This window comes from Pangasianodon hypophthalmus, chromosome 8 (assembly GCF_027358585.1).
Source record: "Pangasianodon hypophthalmus isolate fPanHyp1 chromosome 8, fPanHyp1.pri, whole genome shotgun sequence".
NCBI classification, from domain to species: Eukaryota; Metazoa; Chordata; class Actinopteri; order Siluriformes; family Pangasiidae; genus Pangasianodon; species Pangasianodon hypophthalmus.
The window spans coordinates 17,165,376-17,183,003 of NC_069717.1; the positions used below are offsets into that span (position 1 = coordinate 17,165,376).

General features: G+C 37.2%; 1 protein-coding gene across 2 annotated transcripts in view; it reads left to right on the forward strand.

Moving 5' to 3' along the window:
* Positions 1-16,624, forward strand: part of crb2b (crumbs cell polarity complex component 2b) — a 38,013-nt gene extending 21,389 nt beyond the window's left edge. The window contains exons 2-13 of one of the 2 annotated variants that reach the window (XM_026925238.3): positions 859-1,551; positions 2,377-2,572; positions 3,975-4,114; positions 6,386-6,568; positions 6,684-6,797; positions 10,537-11,460; positions 11,706-12,265; positions 12,534-12,699; positions 13,413-14,283; positions 14,937-15,053; positions 15,153-15,279; positions 15,541-16,624. In XM_026925238.3, the coding sequence (XP_026781039.2) occupies positions 859-1,551; positions 2,377-2,572; positions 3,975-4,114; positions 6,386-6,568; positions 6,684-6,797; positions 10,537-11,460; positions 11,706-12,265; positions 12,534-12,699; positions 13,413-14,283; positions 14,937-15,053; positions 15,153-15,279; positions 15,541-15,756 (4,307 nt within the window). In that variant the 3' untranslated portion in view covers positions 15,757-16,624. Of the gene's footprint in view, positions 1-858; positions 1,552-2,376; positions 2,573-3,974; positions 4,115-6,385; positions 6,569-6,683; positions 6,798-10,536; positions 11,461-11,705; positions 12,266-12,533; positions 12,700-13,412; positions 14,284-14,936; positions 15,054-15,152; positions 15,280-15,534 lie in introns of both variants that reach the window. The other variant, XM_026925237.3, reaches the window with a different exon arrangement.
* The last annotated feature ends 1,004 nt before the right edge of the window (positions 16,625-17,628 follow it).

Sequence of the window (17,628 nt, forward strand, 5' to 3'; positions counted from 1 at the left end):
AAGTTAGACTTTGAGTATGATTCTGTTAATGTGATCTGTTGTTATACAGGATATAGTTAACATATACAACAGCTTCTTGTTGAAAACAGTGGGAAAAAGTCCTTTAACCAATTGAAATATGTGGGTGTAAGAATTCTAAAATGAGCAGGCTGAATTTCTAAATTGTAGTGGGAGTAGTTAGAGAATACTGTGTTTCAGTTCTGAAAGTATAGCAATATGCAAAAGTCACATGTACAGAAATTTTGAAAGTAAAAATGCATTAAAAATAATGCAAGCCTAATAATGTAATAAAAGAACAATAAACAATAAAAAAAAATCCTTGCATTATATAAAATACCTTGCCTTCATGCCACACACACTGCAGTTTTTATAAAGAAATGGGCTTGAAGAATGTTCTAAGCATCTCGATCCTTTGTAGGTCCATTCCTTAATGTTTTACTCTATTAGTTCTCTATTACTTCTTTGTTACTTTCTTTAGTGGCATACAGATAAACCAACATTATGCATAATTATCTAAAACAAAACAAAACAAAACAAAAAAACAAACGGAAAATCCCCAGTGTGCCTACAGCTTTTTCACGTTGGTGTACATTAGCCCCTTAAATGCCAATTATATTATTCAATTATATTTTAATGTTTGTTAATCAGTAACTACTATGTTCAAATTCAGCAACTACAATAAAGCTAAATAAATAGGAAAAGGTATGTCATTATGAGCATGGAATGTTTGAGGAATGTCTGACAGTTTAAGGGGTTGAGGGTGAATTAAAGTATTATTAAACTAGATTCTGTATCAATATATTTTAATTATGATGAGGTAAATGACTTATAAATGATAACTACAACATCTTTCCATAGGAATATTCTGCACAGCGAAGGCAGACATATGTTTGTCTTCCCCATGTCAGAATGGAGGCACATGCATAGAAGCGGTGGGTGACTATACATGTTTATGCCCAAAGGAACCACTTATCTATGTGGGTAAAGACTGTGAGCTACTGTATGATGCTTGTGCCCATGTCAACTGTCATAACTGCATCAGCACTCTAGGAATAGATAACTACTTCTGTCCATGTCCAGAGGGCTTTGGAGGCCCTGAATGTACTCATAACTTGGACAAATGTAAGAGCAACCCATGCACTGGAATAAAGAACCGCTGTGTGGATGCTGTTAATGGATATTCCTGTCACTGCCCTAGCGGTTACAGTGGCGAGGACTGCCAGACTCATGTGATGGACTGCTCGGATAATCCCTGCTTTAACAATGCAACCTGCATACAGGTCTCACACGGCTATGAGTGCAAGTGTGGTCGTGGCTTCCAGGGGAACTACTGCGAACATGACATTGACGAATGTCTGTCTCAGCCTTGTCAGAATGGTGCCATCTGCCTTGATGGTATAGATGTGTACCACTGTTTCTGTGTGCCTGGATTTCAAGGTTACAACTGTGAGATAGACATTAATGAATGTGCATCCCAGCCCTGTGAGAACAATGGAAAGTGTAATAATGGGAAGGACCGTTACATCTGTGAGTGTCTGATAGGGTTCACAGGTAAGGATGCTGCTGGATTTGTAGTTTAACAATTAAACAACTTGTCAAATACACCACTTAATCATCTGTATTATGGTAAAAATGATGGTATTATGTGTTATTTCATGTAATTTTCAAAAAATATTTTTCAACATTATGTGGTTGGCTCATGAATATACTATACTTGTACAAACCCAATTAAATTACACAATTTTACCTGGGAGTAACAAGATAAATTTGCTAATCTTTAAAAACAAAGTGCAAGATGATTTTAATCTCTGTCACATTGCCTCCATCTCTAATGTACACACATGCACACACTATCATGAAGATCCACAAGCATGTGAAGAAGCTTTTTATCTTTATATCCATGAATATTATTTATATTCCTAATTATTATGATTAAGATAAGATACATTTAATTTCACATACAATTTAAAGTAGTAAACTGAACATGACTTTGACTGTCAAACTTGTTTCTTTTTTTGCATGCAAAACCCAGCAGCCTTCATTATGTATTTTGACTGAAAAGTGGTCTGTTAAATAATACTCTGTATGGCCAAAGTTTGTGGACACCTGACCATCACGCCTATATGTGGGCTTTCCTCAAACTGTTGCCACAAACATAGAAGCACAACATTGTTTAGGATGTCTTTGTATGGTATAGCATTACAGTTTCCCCATAACGCAAAGGTCATAAAATAAACATCTACAGTATATATTTTTTATTTGGTTTAAGAAAATAAAGCAATACCTAATTTTCTCATTTTTGTAATTGAAGCCTAATTTTTTTGCATATGATTTGATTTTTGATTTGATGTATGATATGATATTTTTTAATTGCAGGAGTGAACTGTGAGGTCGAGATCAATGAGTGTGAGGAGACTCCATGTCAGAATGGTGCTACATGCCATGACTATGTGGGGCTATACACATGCGAGTGTCTACCTGGGTTTGAAGGCATTAGCTGTGAGGTGGATATCAATGAGTGTATCAGTGTGCCATGCCTCAACAATGGCTCATGTATTGATTTGGTGAACAGGTAAGAGTTATTGGGCCCCCATGAAGAACTGGCAGCTTTATTTGAAAAGCTTTAAAAAGGCCTTTTGGATTATTGCGGTCGGAAATAGTATTGTAAAATAAATTCAGCATGCCACACTATGAGCTATGCCAGTAGCCTAGTGAAGTGCCATCAGGAAAATCACAATGGTTAGAATTCCTGCCTAGTGCACAAAAGATATCAGATTAAATGTCAGGGGACTGTTTACCACCGTTTTTCTCTGACAGTTATGAAGTCACAGTCAGTTAACTATACTTAAATAAGGTGAGAGCTGGAATATACAAAACTCGACTTGCTGTTTCATTGAGGAATATCAGTGAAAAACATTTTATATAATCTTTTAGTGTGATGTAGAGCCATGTAGACTTGTTGATACCTCACGACACTTCTGTAAATAAATTCTCACACTAAAAGGGATTAGAACATGACTAAAGTATAATTGTCTTTCCCTTTTTTATTTGGGCAAAACATAACAGCTTTAGATAACTGATAACTGCTATAGTGACTTACCAGACCTAGCTGAATGTCTCTTAGAATGACTGATTAGTCACCCAGAGCTCACTAATTGTAAACATGACTCAATTCTATCTTGCACTAATCTGTCTGGAATAAGATCAACTTTGCTCATTAGTAATCCTCTAAAAGGAGAAGCCCTCCATCTGTTCAACCTTAATCTTTAAGGGAGCATTCTACAATCACTCAGGATCTGTATGCTGACACACAATTCCTGAAAAAATAATTACAAATGAATTACCAAATTGACTGCAGTTATGCAAAAGGGCTTTGTTGCAGTGTAATTTCTGCATGGAACAATTTAAGAAAGATTTGGATGGAATGTTGAGCACTGAAAATCATTATATTCTAATAATTTCAAAACTGATGTGCCCATTTGTAAACAATACTCATTTTATAGTTGCTTTTTCCATGAAAGACTTCAATCCCGTTTCCTGCAGATATACAATTCAATATTATGTACATGGTTCAAAAGCCCACATTTTGATTTAGCTATATTATACGTAAACCTTAAGAAGTTATATGAAGTGTTCAGCTAATTAATGTTTTTCAGTCTTTGGAAGATGCATACCAAAGTTACAGCTGTCAACAGAACAAGAACAATGTAAATATGAACAAAACATAACTGTAGCAAAATTATTCAAAATAAGATAAAATTTGCCTACTAGGTTGGTAGAACCATTCTTTTCCATAATTGTAACGTTGCTCATAATGATTCTTCCTGGAGTTCTTTCCATAGCTGCAGTTCATTTTCAGTGAGGTCCAGAGTCAAAGATATAGAAAAACAGATATGAAAAGTTATTTATATAGAGATGAGACCATGGAATGCCTCTTAAGTAATCATAGTCTGGCTTTTGTGTGTGAATTTCAGGTATAAGTGTGACTGCAGTGGGACAGGGTTTGCTGGGCCAATCTGTGAGGAGGAGATTCTCGAGTGTGCGTCTGAGCCCTGTCAGCATGGAGCCACATGTCATGAGGGAATTAATCAATACATCTGTCAGTGCTGGCCAGGTAACCTACTGTTTTACATTTGATTATTAATCACAGTAGCTTCATTTGGTGCAGCATTTGGTAAAGTATAAATAATTTTCTCAGGTAGTCATTTTATATACAGTCATGGGAAAAAGAAAGTAGACCCTCCTTCAATCCAGTTTTTTCAAGTTTTTATTTATCAGGGCCTAAATAGCAATTGTGTGTTCCTTACCAACTTCTATAAACAAAAAAATAACCTCAGATGACTACAAAAAAAAACAACAACAACAACAACAAAAAAACAAACAAACAAACAAACAAACAAACAAGAGATTTCAATATGTAGTAATTTTTCCCAGAAAGTAAACCAACATTCAGAAACCAGGTGGGAAAAAATAAGTGCACTCTATAATTCAGTAACATGTAGAACCACCTTTAGCAACAGTAACTTGAATTAAACCATTCTTTAGGAGTTTATCAGTCTCTCACATCGTTTTGGAGAAATTTTAGATGTCGATTTGCTGGTGTGCTTGGGATCATTGTCCTGTTGCATGACCCAATTTAGGCCCAGCTTAAACTGCTGGACAGATGGCCTCACATTTGTCTCAAGAATATTGTAGTATAAAGTGGAGTTCAATGTTGTTTCAATCACTGCAAGTTTACCAGATCCTGTGGCTGCAAAACAAACCCAAATCACCCCCCCTCCACCAACAAGCATGCCAGTTGGTATGAAGTGTTTGTGGTGATACACTGTGTTTGGTTTTTGCCAGACATGGCACTGTGCATGATGACCAAACATCTCCACCTTGGTGTCATCAGTCCAAAGGATATTGTTCTAGAACTTTTGTGGTTTGTACAAATGCTGCTATATTCTTTTTCTTAGTCGCCCTTCCAAGAAAGCAATACTTGTGTCTTTTTCTGATTGTGCTGTCATGAACATAAACATTTAATGTGCTTATAGAGGCCTGTAGGTCACATGATGAGATTTTATTTTTTTATATCTCTGAGCATTAAACAGTCTGACCTTGGACTGAATTTGCTGGGATATGTAAACAATCCTAATCACTGTAGAATGGTGAATTTCAAATTGTTTTGAGATGGCCTTATACACCTCCCCAGATTGATGAGCAGCAACAATTGCTTCTCCGAGGTCCTTTCTTCTTGGCATGATGTTGACACACACCTGAGTGCTCCAGATCACCAAACTGCCAAAAGAGGTAGAGGTAGTCACACTTCTTGATGATTAATTAATCTTGGCATGATGTTGACACACACTTGAGTGCTCCAGAACACCAAACTGCCAAAAGAGGTAGAGGTAGTCACACTTCTTGATGATTAACTAATCTTGTGCATTTCATTAGTAACACCTGGCTGCTAATTACTCTCTTATTGATTGTGGAAGCAGGAAGTGCATACTTATTTTTTCCCACCTGGTTTCTGAATGTTGGTTTATTTTTTGGGAAAAAAAATGACTACATATTGAAATCTCTTGTGATTTGTTTGTTGTCATTTGTTTGTTGATAGAAGTTGAACATGGCCTTGTTATTTAGGCCATGATAAATAAAAACAGAGAATTGAAGGGGGTGTACTCATGGCTTCCCTGTTAAATGGTAGAGTGTTAAATGATAGAACAAGTTTTGCAATGCTTTTGGGAAGTCCCGTCCTTTCAGGATTTAAGGTGTTTAAGCATTTGAGATTTTGCCAAACACTGCCCTCTAGAGGAGAAAATATGTTTAAGTTAAAAAACTTTGGGCATCATTCCAACAGTATAGTTAACTAGAATTATAAAGAAAGAAAATGAAAGTAGAACCAGGAAGTGTTCAAAAATAGTGGATTGGAATGAGTATTATTTATGTTTAGATTTATAAATATAACAGTTTAAACTTATAAATATAAAGTTATAATAGTTTATATTTATAATTACACAATAATTTATACAAAATAAATATTGCCTTGCAGTTCAAGTGCTAATACATAAACCCAGTTATCTCACTTCATTTCATTTACTAATGAATAAAATATATTAGAATGTATGTGTTCTATTAACTATTTTTGTTCAGTAATAATTGTAGTTCTTATAGCTGTTTAGAGGGAGATGAAAATTGTCTTTGAGACAAGCTACATTAAACTTTATTGAACCTTTTTAAATGTTTTCATTTAAAAGAAAAGTCAAATTCATAAGAGAACATTATAGAGAACAGAGTATAGCAATAAAGTGTAGCAATTGTATCAGGAACACAGTGTAGTTTATTTGACACTGGATTTATTGTACAATGCAAAAGTTGTAGATTTATGACTCTAATGCCACAGGTTATGAGGGGAAGAACTGTGAGATGGATGTGGATGAATGTGAGGCCCAGCCTTGCGAGAATGGTGGCAAGTGTTTCCAGCGCTCTGACCAGAGACATTATGGGGTCTTGGCGCAGCTGGACATGTCTTTCAGCTATGATTATGCTGCCGGGTTTCTGTGCAAATGCTTGTCTGGCTTTAGAGGTGAATTTTAGTATATCTTTACTATAGCTAGAAGATCTTCTTGGCTTAACATACTGTTCTCTGTTGTTTTGGACAATTCCATGAAAATAATAATGTGATGTGTGGTGATTTGCAGGTGAAAACTGTTCAGTTAACATAGATGATTGTGAATTTGCACCATGCCTAAATGGCGGAAGCTGTGAGGATCTAATTAATGCATATCAATGTTTTTGCTCTCCGGGGTTCACAGGTGAGTCTCTCAGTAGCACTGTTATTTTACAGTGACCAGATTTGCAGATGACGACACACCTTTTTTTTAGGAGTCACATTACCATGGGCCAGGGATCTCAGACTACAGAGCTACAGCCCTGCTGAATTTAGCATTCTGTGTTATTTAACACATCTGATTCAACTCATCAGCTAATTAAAAAGGCCTTGCTGGGCTGGATTCAGTGTTTCTGAAGAGGGAAAACACAGGCACTGGCACTGTACCTCCAAGGACATGAGTTTGACACTGTTGCCATGCACAGTCATCAACTTTCATTCATGCAGAAAGTGTGACTAAATGCCTGAATAATGGAACTAAAACACATGTGACTCAGGGCACATGTATTCATTATCACAGTGAGTCTGCACTTCTGCCTTCTAAACCTAATCTCGCCTCTCATTCTTCCTTGTTATGTGGCTGGGGCAGAGAAATTAGACATGATGTTTTTGCAACCTATGGTTAGACTGCCAAATGAAAGAGTGGAGAAGTAATTAGCTGCACTTATAATTGAAAAAGCTATATAGACAATACAATGTAATGAATATAATGGCAGAAAGCACAAAGGCAAATAAAGGAAGGAAGAACAAAGCTGCTGCAGGTGCCATATACTAGCTTGTTCAGGGTTCGCTTTGACTGCATGTTTGTGTTTGCATGTGTTGGAAATGTAGCAGTGTGGAAGGGGAAAAGCTCTTTAGCCCTGATCATCCCTAAGGCAACACAAATGTGTCTGTAAGCTAAAAGGTAAACTATTAGTAAAATAATTCCTCTTTGTATAAATGGCATTCAGAGTGTCAAGGTATTTCATTAAATGCTTTGGATGTAATTTTTTTATTTACATTTGGTGAAATAAGACAAATATAATGTGTGCTATGTAAGAGATTTCAGATCTTTTAACTTTATATAACTCTGTTGTAGCACTAATTTGAGCAAAGTCGGTTCTCTTCACTCACTGCGTATGGCATTCTTGCTGGATTTCTTATCCTCTCTAAAAACATCTAATCTGTAATGAGCGTGTCACAGGATGGTGAAGCTAACACCCTGAGTGGACAGGCATTCCTGTTGTCAGCACTGACAAGGGCCAGCTGGGACAAGAGAAAGAGGGAGTTGGATGTAGGGAGAACGAAGGGAAGCATGGTGGATTATTATCCCAGGCAGTTTGGCTGTGGGGGAGTGGTAATGGACTCATCCTGTAATCACCACTGGCCGCCTGGTACTGAGTGGAGGTGTGTGTGTCTGTGTGTGTATGTGATACCTTTGTGCTTGTGTACCACTGCCTATGAGACAAGGATCAGGAGAGGGCATGAGAGAGAGATGCTGTGAATAAGAAAAAGATAGATAGTTGTTGAATGGCTGCCTTGGGACTTGTCAATTTGCTGTCACTGTTTGTCGCAGCATGTTGAAGAATGTCACTGTTGCTTGGATGTTTTAGCAGGATGAGAGGATTGCAAGTGTCAGTGATTTGGTGTGGGCTGCTTCCCCTGACAGGTAAAGTGTGGGTGTATTTGCTTTCCATGGAAATCTTCCATGGCCGTCTATATTAGCACAGGGTGGAGGACTTGGCGTACTTGTGTAAAAAAAAGAAACAGCAGATGTTTAGACCTTAAATACTCTACTATATATATTATGTTTGATAAGGTAGTATACTTCACATAGTTATTGACAAAAATTAAATAGTTTTCCTTTCCTCTTCTTTGTACTTGTGACACGCTCATTACAGATTACATGATTTTAGAGAGGATAAGAAATCCAGCAAGAATACCATAAGCAGTGAGTGAAGAGAACCGACTTTGCTCAAATTAGTGCTACAACAGAGGTTTATCAAGTTAAAAGACCTGAAATCTCTTACATAGCACTATATTTTTCTTACTTTGTATATACAGAATGGTATATAAATCATAACGTTTTTAATACTGCATAGCTTTACTTCTGCCTGAACCTATAATTATAACTATACAACATTATGTTTGCAAATTACATCTCCAAGGTGCTTTATATAATGTGAACTATAAGAGGCACAGAAAACAACCTTGAACTACCATATTATGTTCTCTTAGCTCTGCAGTATCTCTGTTGGAAACATGTTGGTAACATTCTGTCAAATAAGATTTAAATTGGGCAAGATATTGTCTAAACTGATCATGTTTTCTAGCATATTCTGTAAAATATCATGGTGAGTAGTGTCAAATGCTGCAGTTAAAAACCATGCTACTGACACCACTGTGTGGCTACATGATTATTCCAAACAGTGGAAGCTTTGATAATAGCACTATTCAACAGATAAATTACACCATTTAACCACTCTAGTTTGTTAGGTCCCTGGTGGTCTAGTGGCTAAGGATCCCGTGCGCTAACTGCTGTGGCTCGGGTTTGATTCCCGAGCAGGGAACCACTGGGAGTGTACTCTCAGTTCTAGTCTCAAGCTCAGAGAAGTGGGAGGGTTGTGTTAGGAATGGCATCCGGTGTAAAACGTGTGCCAAATCAAACGTGTGGACCAGAGATCTGCTGTGACAACCCCTAACCGGATCAGCCGAAAGAACAACCACTGTTGTTTGTTCTTTTAGAATTAGACAGTGAAAACCAAATATATCTACAGGTTAAAAGAGTAAAAAATCTCAATCAACAAACAATATCCAACCAACCTGAAGGACCTGGAGCAAATCTTTCAGGAAGAAAATCACTCCAAAACAGTGTGCAGTTATGGTGGGTACTTACCCCAGCCGACTTTAAGCTTATTGCTGTTATTGCAGAAAAGGTGGTTCTACCAAGTAATAGTTTAAAGGGCTTGAATACTAATGCAAGCAGCATTTTTCAGTTTTTAAATTTTTTTAAAAAAAAATCTGTTAACAAATAATGAATTATGACTTTTTGATTATGATAATTATGGAGCATGAACTAAATTATGTACTTGAACTGAAATGTTGGTGGTCCATTTGCATTCAAAACTATTATGAAGTATCAGAATGATATTTATGACATCAAAATAAGTGGTAATCAAATTTGCATTCAAAGCACTGTTATGAAACACTGTGTATATTTTCTACAGTTTAGAGAGTTAATGTAGATAGAACGAACAGTTAATGTAGATACTGTTAAATATGAATCTAATATTGTTGTTATTATTAGAAACATAAGCTACTCTGAATAAAAGAAGAGCCCTATGGCATTTAGTGACATATTATCTCTATGCTATTTGGAAGACCTCCAGTTTTTTCTTTAATCCCATTATTGAGAAGGTTATTTGAGGGCATGTAGTGGTTAATTCTACTGTGGGACACATTTTCGACAATTGTTTTTCTCATATGTGATGATGCTACACTGATATTTTCTCATATGTGATGATGCTACTCCAATGCAGACCTTATAGATGTTACAGCTAATACTTTTTGCAGAGAATAGAACTTGCTGAATGTGTAAATATAAGAAAGGCAGTCCAGATGTTTATGCCATCTTGTTTCTCATGCTAACTTGTTTCTTTGTTCTATCAAAACTGATTCATCAGCTGACAAAATAACTGGCTCTGCCCAAACATTTTGAAAAAAAGAAAAGAATATAAAAATATTTGTATATACCAGATTTGGTAATATAATAGATTAAAGATTAAAATAAAGTTTTTGGTAATATAATGACTGTGAAGTAAAAACAATGGCCAAATGAAACTGGACTAGCTTATTGTTTATTCTTGCTTAAATTATGACCCTTGTCTTCTTCCTTCTTATTCTAGGGTTCATATGTGAGGTGAACATTGATGAGTGCAAAAGTGCACCTTGTCAGAATGGTGCCTTGTGTGAGGATGTAATTAATGACTATGTCTGTCACTGCCCTATATCTGTACCTGACCAGCTGCCTTGGGGTGGCCGTAACTGTGACATTGCTTTGACTGGCTGTGTGGATGAGCCCTGCAACAATGGAGGCATATGTGAGCCTTTCCTACATGGAGACAAACACCTTTTTAGGTGCAGGTGTCCTTCTGGCTTCTACGGTGACAACTGTAGCATTCCCACCACTTTCTCATTCTCTAAAGCAGCCTATGTCATGGTGGATGTTCCTTACAATAAGACTTATGACAGTGAGGCAACCAGTGTTTCACTGCGGTTCAGGACAACTTTACCAGATGTAGTGCTATTCTTCAGGGGAAATGCACAGCATTTCTTCACACTGGAGATGATTGGTGGAAATCTCCTTGCTACAGTAGAATCAGGGGACTTAAAGCTGGTGGTGGAACTTCCTGGGAATTTTAACAATGGATTGTGGCATGCAGTGTCTGTTTCTGTAGATGAGATGCTGGTTCTGAGTTTATTAGATAAGAATTACACATATAGTGAGAAGACACATCACAATCACCATCTTTTTTTTCCTCCACATTGTCTGGAGAAAGTCTACATTGGTGGGGTCCCACAAGATTATCTGAAGAAAACAAAGACGCGGACAGGATTTGTTGGTTGCATGGAGGACTTTGTCATCAGTTCTCAGCTTATTCTGCCCCATAATTTCTCCCAAGAGAATGTCATTTACATCCAACTGGGCTGTGAAAAGCCTGAATGGTGCCATCTTGATTCATGCTCTCATCAAGGACAGTGTGTAGACCTTTGGACTGAATACAAGTGTGACTGCCACAGGCCATTTTATGGAAACATCTGTTCCTATGGTAAGATCCTGACTGAGGTAAATGCCATGTTATCCAAAATAGTGAATTTCATAATATTAAAAGTATATAACCATTAAACTATTTATATAATGGATATTAATTTGCTATAATTTCCCATATTATATATATATATATATATATATATATATATATATATATATATATATATATATATATATATATGTATATATAAAATATATATATGCCTTTTGAATTGAATTGAATTTAATTGAATTTCTCTTCAGAGTACCCTTCATGGACATTCAGCCATGAGCATAATAGAAGCTTTGCTGCATTTCCCATAACTCGGAGCCACGCTGGTAACATCAGTGTATCATTTTTATTGCGAACACTGAAAACCAGTGGCCTTATTCTCCAGTTGAAACGAGGGAATCAGGCATATTTCTCAGTGTTCCTGAGGAGAGGCACAATAAATGTTGCTGTGTACTCTTCTATTAGAGAGAGTTCTACATTCATCGCAGATGGGGAGAAGGTACTGATTACTATTGATGTCCACGGAGGATTTTTATACTTCAATCACGCAGAAATACTTTTTAGACCTGCGACTTTTCCTGAGCTTGAAGTGCAGGCAGGAGATGTGGTATATCTTGGTGGACTTCCTGAAGAAGATGATACAATACCTTGGGGTGGCCATTTCAAAGGTTGCCTACAGGACGTACGTCTGGATGACACTCAGCTCTACATGAGCTTAAACAAAATAATCAAAATACATGAACAACCAAGCTACTTAGCAGATATTTCACATAACTTGCTGGAGCACTGTGTCAGTGACGAAGTATGTAAGGTAAGATATTATCTTTTGTTGAGGACAGGTCTAAAAATAAGTATCACTTACAAGGAACTGGATAAAATATGATCCTACAGTATGTTAAGATTCTCAAATCTCAGAAAAATGAAACCTTGCTTAGGTTAATGTTTATTAGTAGGCTGAATCAACACAAGGAATTGTCAGGTTGGATTAGGTTTGTTGAATCTGGAAAAACCATTTTCTTTCATACCTATTTTAAACATTATCTCAATCTTTCTGAAAACATACTGTTTACTTTCTGTAGGGGACACCGTGCTTGAACGGAGGAGAATGCATGATTAAGTGGAATGACTTCATCTGTTTCTGTCCACTAAACTACACTGGAAAGACATGTGACATTCAAGTGTGGTGTGCCAGCAATCCATGTGTTATGGGTAGCCAGTGTGTGGACCTGCCTGATGGATATGAGTGTGAGTATTTGATCTGATGAGTTTCTATAATGGCCTTGATACAGATTTTGGACAGACACTGGAATCTCTGGGTGTTTATTAGGCAAGTCTTAAGTGTGTGTACAATGCCAAGATACCCTTTTAAGGTTCAAAAGAGTTGTTTTATTATTATTATTTTTTTAAATAAGAAGTTATATAAAAAAGACGTGGGTATTTCAAGTACAGATTTATTATGGAATCAAGCCTGCACAGATTTATACAGACAAAAATTGTACTATACTTAATAGTATAATCGTATCTATTTGATTAATCAAACCACATACACACCCCAGTGGCATGGTGTTGCAGTGGGTAGTATTGCTCCCTCACAGCCCCAGGATCCCTGATTTAATCCTGAGCTCAGATTACTGTCTATGTGGAGTTTCTGTGCATGTTCTGTCCATGTATGGGTTCTCTGGTTTCCCCCCAGAGATTTACACATCTCTGTGTGTGTAAATGTATGTGCATGGTGACTGGGTGTGTTCCCCCCTCATGCCCAGTGTTTCTGAGATAGGCTCCAGATGCACTGTGATCCTGACCAGTATAAAACAGTTACTGAGGATGAATGAAACAATGAACATGCACAGGATGATATTTTGAAAGAAAAGTCCATACCTCAGGCTTAGAAAATCTACTGATGTTTTTTTTTTTCAGATTTTATAAATTCTTTCTAATTTTTTTTATTCCATCCCTAGGCTTGGCCAATGCCACATTTGAAAACAATGCTTTGACGTACAGTGCCAGCGGCACGTTAGCTGCTCCTGTGACATTGGTTTCTGTGAAACTACGGACTCGTACAGAGAATGGCACACTTCTTCGTACTTCCAATGGCCTAGAGTTTTTTTACATGGGCCTCCTGAATTCCTTCATACTGGTCAAGATCCGTAATAGCAAAACCCAGGAGGTGCTGGCTTTCTACAGTGAGGTGGAGGTTTCAGATGGAGAATGGCACCATGTGGAGCTCAGGAAGACAGGTTCACACTATGCTTTGTCTCTTTGGAACCTCACTGTCGATGGGCAAGTGGCAGGTTTGAGCCAAGCATTTGGTGACAACTTTGATTTCTTTAACCATTCTACCGTGTGGTTGGCGGAGAATTTCACCGGCTGTCTTGGTGAAGTCAGGATAGGGGGAGTGTATCTGCCACTGGTGGGGGGCATTCATGAAGAAGCACCTCAGTTTTCACAATTTATCCATTATGGCAGCACAAAGGAGCCACTAATTGGGTGTAGTGGTGCACCCTTGTGTCTCCTGCATCCTTGTTTGAATAACGGCTCATGCCAAGATCTCTTTAATCACTATAGCTGTGACTGTGCCCCAGGCTGGCAGGGTGAAAACTGCCAGGATGATGTCAATGAGTGCATCTCTGGGCCTTGTGTCCATGGGACCTGCAGGAACCTTCCTGGGGAATACCTGTGCCAGTGTGCCCAGGGCTACAGGGGAAGGAACTGTGATGAGGATGTGGATGAGTGCCAAGTGCTGCGTTGTGAGAACACAGGGTCCTGTGTGAACACTGTGGGTGGATACACTTGCATCTGTCCACCAGCACACAGTGGTCCACTCTGCCAGTAAGTAAGAGATATCTCAGCTATTTTCATGCTTGCTGTTCAGTAGACTTGGATAAGATCTGATGACTAATTAAGTAATAAGTATCTATCTAATCCATAGAATGTAGAATGTATAAACCATGTTAATATTTTAACTGGACCTTCCATCATATGACTGACATGGCCATGTCATAAATTTAGTAAGGCAAATGCCTTATGCTATCACAAGCTTTCATTACAATCTATTACTAAATATCAATGTGTTTGTCTTGATCGTTGCCATGTTTGATGCCATAACAACTCATGTCACCTGCTAATTTTATTTTTGCTAAGTTTACTATAGTTAGTATGTTTTATGACCAATTTTATGACACATATTTTATGGAAAAATTTCATATCACATTGTCATTTAACAGTGGGAGGTAACGATTTTCATGGTGTAACCACAGCAACCATCGTATAATGCTATGTCAAAACATATAACATTTAGTAAAACATATACTAACTAAAGCACACATTGAATTAACTTGTGATTGTAAAAAATCATGATGTAAAACTTTATAGTAGCTATCATAACAATTACCAGTAATGTTAACACTGTTATATCTTATATCTTATTAAAGTGTAACCTAAAGTAAAAATGTACCCCTCTGCCCTTTTTCTGTGTCCAATAGATGGAGCTTCCCTCCACTTCAGTGTGGAGTAGATGTGCAGTGTACTAATGGAGGAGTCTGTATGGATGGACCCTGGGGGGCCAACTGTACCTGCAATCTTGGATACGCAGGAGAGAGGTGAGAATTTAACTTTGTTAACATAAATCATGGCATCTCTCACCTCAGTCCAACTATTTATCCCAAACCAGATTTAGTGAGAGCCATCTCTCTTCCTAGATGTGAAATGGACATAGATGAGTGTGAGTCCAACCCTTGTCTCAATGGAGCCACCTGCATAGATCAGCAGAATCAATACCTTTGTGAGTGCTTGCCAGGTTTCAGTGGAGATAACTGCGAGGCTCCTGTGAGTTTACTTATTATCTATCTGTAACATACCCTAGTCTATGTTACTATGTGTAACATAACTCTTCAGGTTCATTGTCACTGCAGTAAGTTTGGTCTTTTTGATACATGAGATAGAAATGAATAACGTTTTCTTGTAAAGTGAAAAAAATGCACTGCATGTACAAAAAAAATGTTGAATCACTCTACCCTGCCTCACACTATCTCACTTCCTCCACTTCTTTCTACACTACCTGCACTCTTCTCTATTCTGAAGAGGCAGCAGAAGAAGGAGAGCATCCCCTGGCTTGTAGTGGCAATCCCACTGATATGTTTGGCTGCTTTGCTGGTCGTGGCAGGTTTGGGTTGCATGATGCTCACTGCACGTAGGAAACGGCAATCTGAAGGCACCTACAGCCCCAGCCAACAAGAGGTGGCAGGAGCTCGTCTCGAGATGGGCAGCGTACTTAAAGTGCCTCCTGAGGAAAGGCTGATTTAACCTTTAACTTTAATTATAACAAAAATGTACTTAAAGGATTAACCTAATATGTAGTTCCCTTGATGCCAAGCAGTATTTGAAATCACTGTGATCATCACTAGGCCTTGTGACAAAAAACACCTAGGGGGTGTGTCAATATATGAGGTAAAATAGCACAAGCACTCTGAGTAAGTAACTGAAATCCTAAGACTTTTTTAATATTCATACTGTGTGGCATAGTTGCTAAAACATTTTACCAAAATTTTACCTATAACTACAAAAAGAATGCAGTTTCAAGACTCATTGATGCGTGATATGCATATATTTTGTAAAATAATTGTAACTCCTCCTTTTTGTGCATTTGATTTGCATTTTTAAAGATTTTTTCAGGTATATAAAATATAGATTATGTGTTCAAATTTTTGTATTTTTTTTCATTTAACTCAAAATCTCAATGCAGAATGTATTTTTATATTATTCATTTGGTGAAAGCCAGCTACAGCATTCCACTGCCACATCGTTTCTTTGCTTTAATCCACACTGTAATATCTGTGAATAGTGGTTTACATTGTACTCATATCCTGAACAGCATATACTAGCTAACATTACATAAATTTTTTTTTATTATTTAGTATTTTTTAGAATTATTTAATAGTATAGTTTCTTTTCTCACCACCTTAGTCTAAAGACACTGTAAATATTGGGTTTTTTTAAACACTGGACTATTTTTTTCTATTTATAATGTCACATTCACTGGAAATCTTTCGGAAATACACAATCTATAATGAAAATGTGATTATTGTGCCTGTATATTTTGATTGTTATTATCTTTCTTGTTTAGTATGCAATGGACATTACAGTGGATATGTAAATTATATCTATTAATCTATTAATGTTGTAGATTTTTTTTTATATGTATGAGTTTATTGGAAAATTGGCAAGTTAATTTTCCTGTGAATTTACAAACCGAAATGATTTAACAAAATTATTCATAGGAGTACTCAAATTCACAAAGATCTTTTATTTCATGTCTATGAATAATCCTACAATGAACATTCTCTAGTTTCAGCTTAACCAATGTTTAAATTAAAGCTCCAATTGGAATTTCATAAATAAATTTCTTTTCCTCTGCACACTAATCATTTGGGTAAAAATATCAGTTTTCAGCCCCAAAAACAAACATACTCCTTTATTCTCCAGATGTCACACCTGACTAACTACAGAGCTGCAGTGACCTGTCTTTTGAAGGGAGTGAAATACGACACATTCCACATGGTTCATTGTGAGTTTCACATGCCAGAGTGCTACACTTAAAATAGAGCAGCACACGTTATCCTAGTGGGTAAATCAGTGATAAAAGATTAGCTGCAGGAACATTCTTTCAACTCTGACATGACAAAAGCAACTTCAGAAAAAGTGCCTTACATGTTAACAATACATTTTTAAACAACAGATGAGGGTGATATAATTTCTGATGCAGGATGGAGGATCGGATGGCCACTGCTTAGTCTAAATAATACCACAGGGCACATATTGGGCACAACAAGGCACATTTTGCAGTTTCATTTTCATGGAACACAAGATTAATCTATTGGTTTACAAAAGCAGGTAATATTACCTTGGGCAGAAAACCTAGATATATGTCACAGTGTTGTCTGAGCAGATCAGCATGTGGCGACAGTCAGGTCCGGTAAGAAGAATTTTAAGGCACGGTGGACTGCCCTCAATTCTATCTGGTTGATGTGTTCTGATCTCAGTAACCTTGCAGACTCAGTAGGAAACAGCACACAGTCCTGATGGCAGTACCATGTTAGCTCTGCCTAGCCAAATGCCTGGCAGTCAGTTAGATGGCAGGGAGTATGGAAAACTCTGAACAGATAATGCCAATGGAGA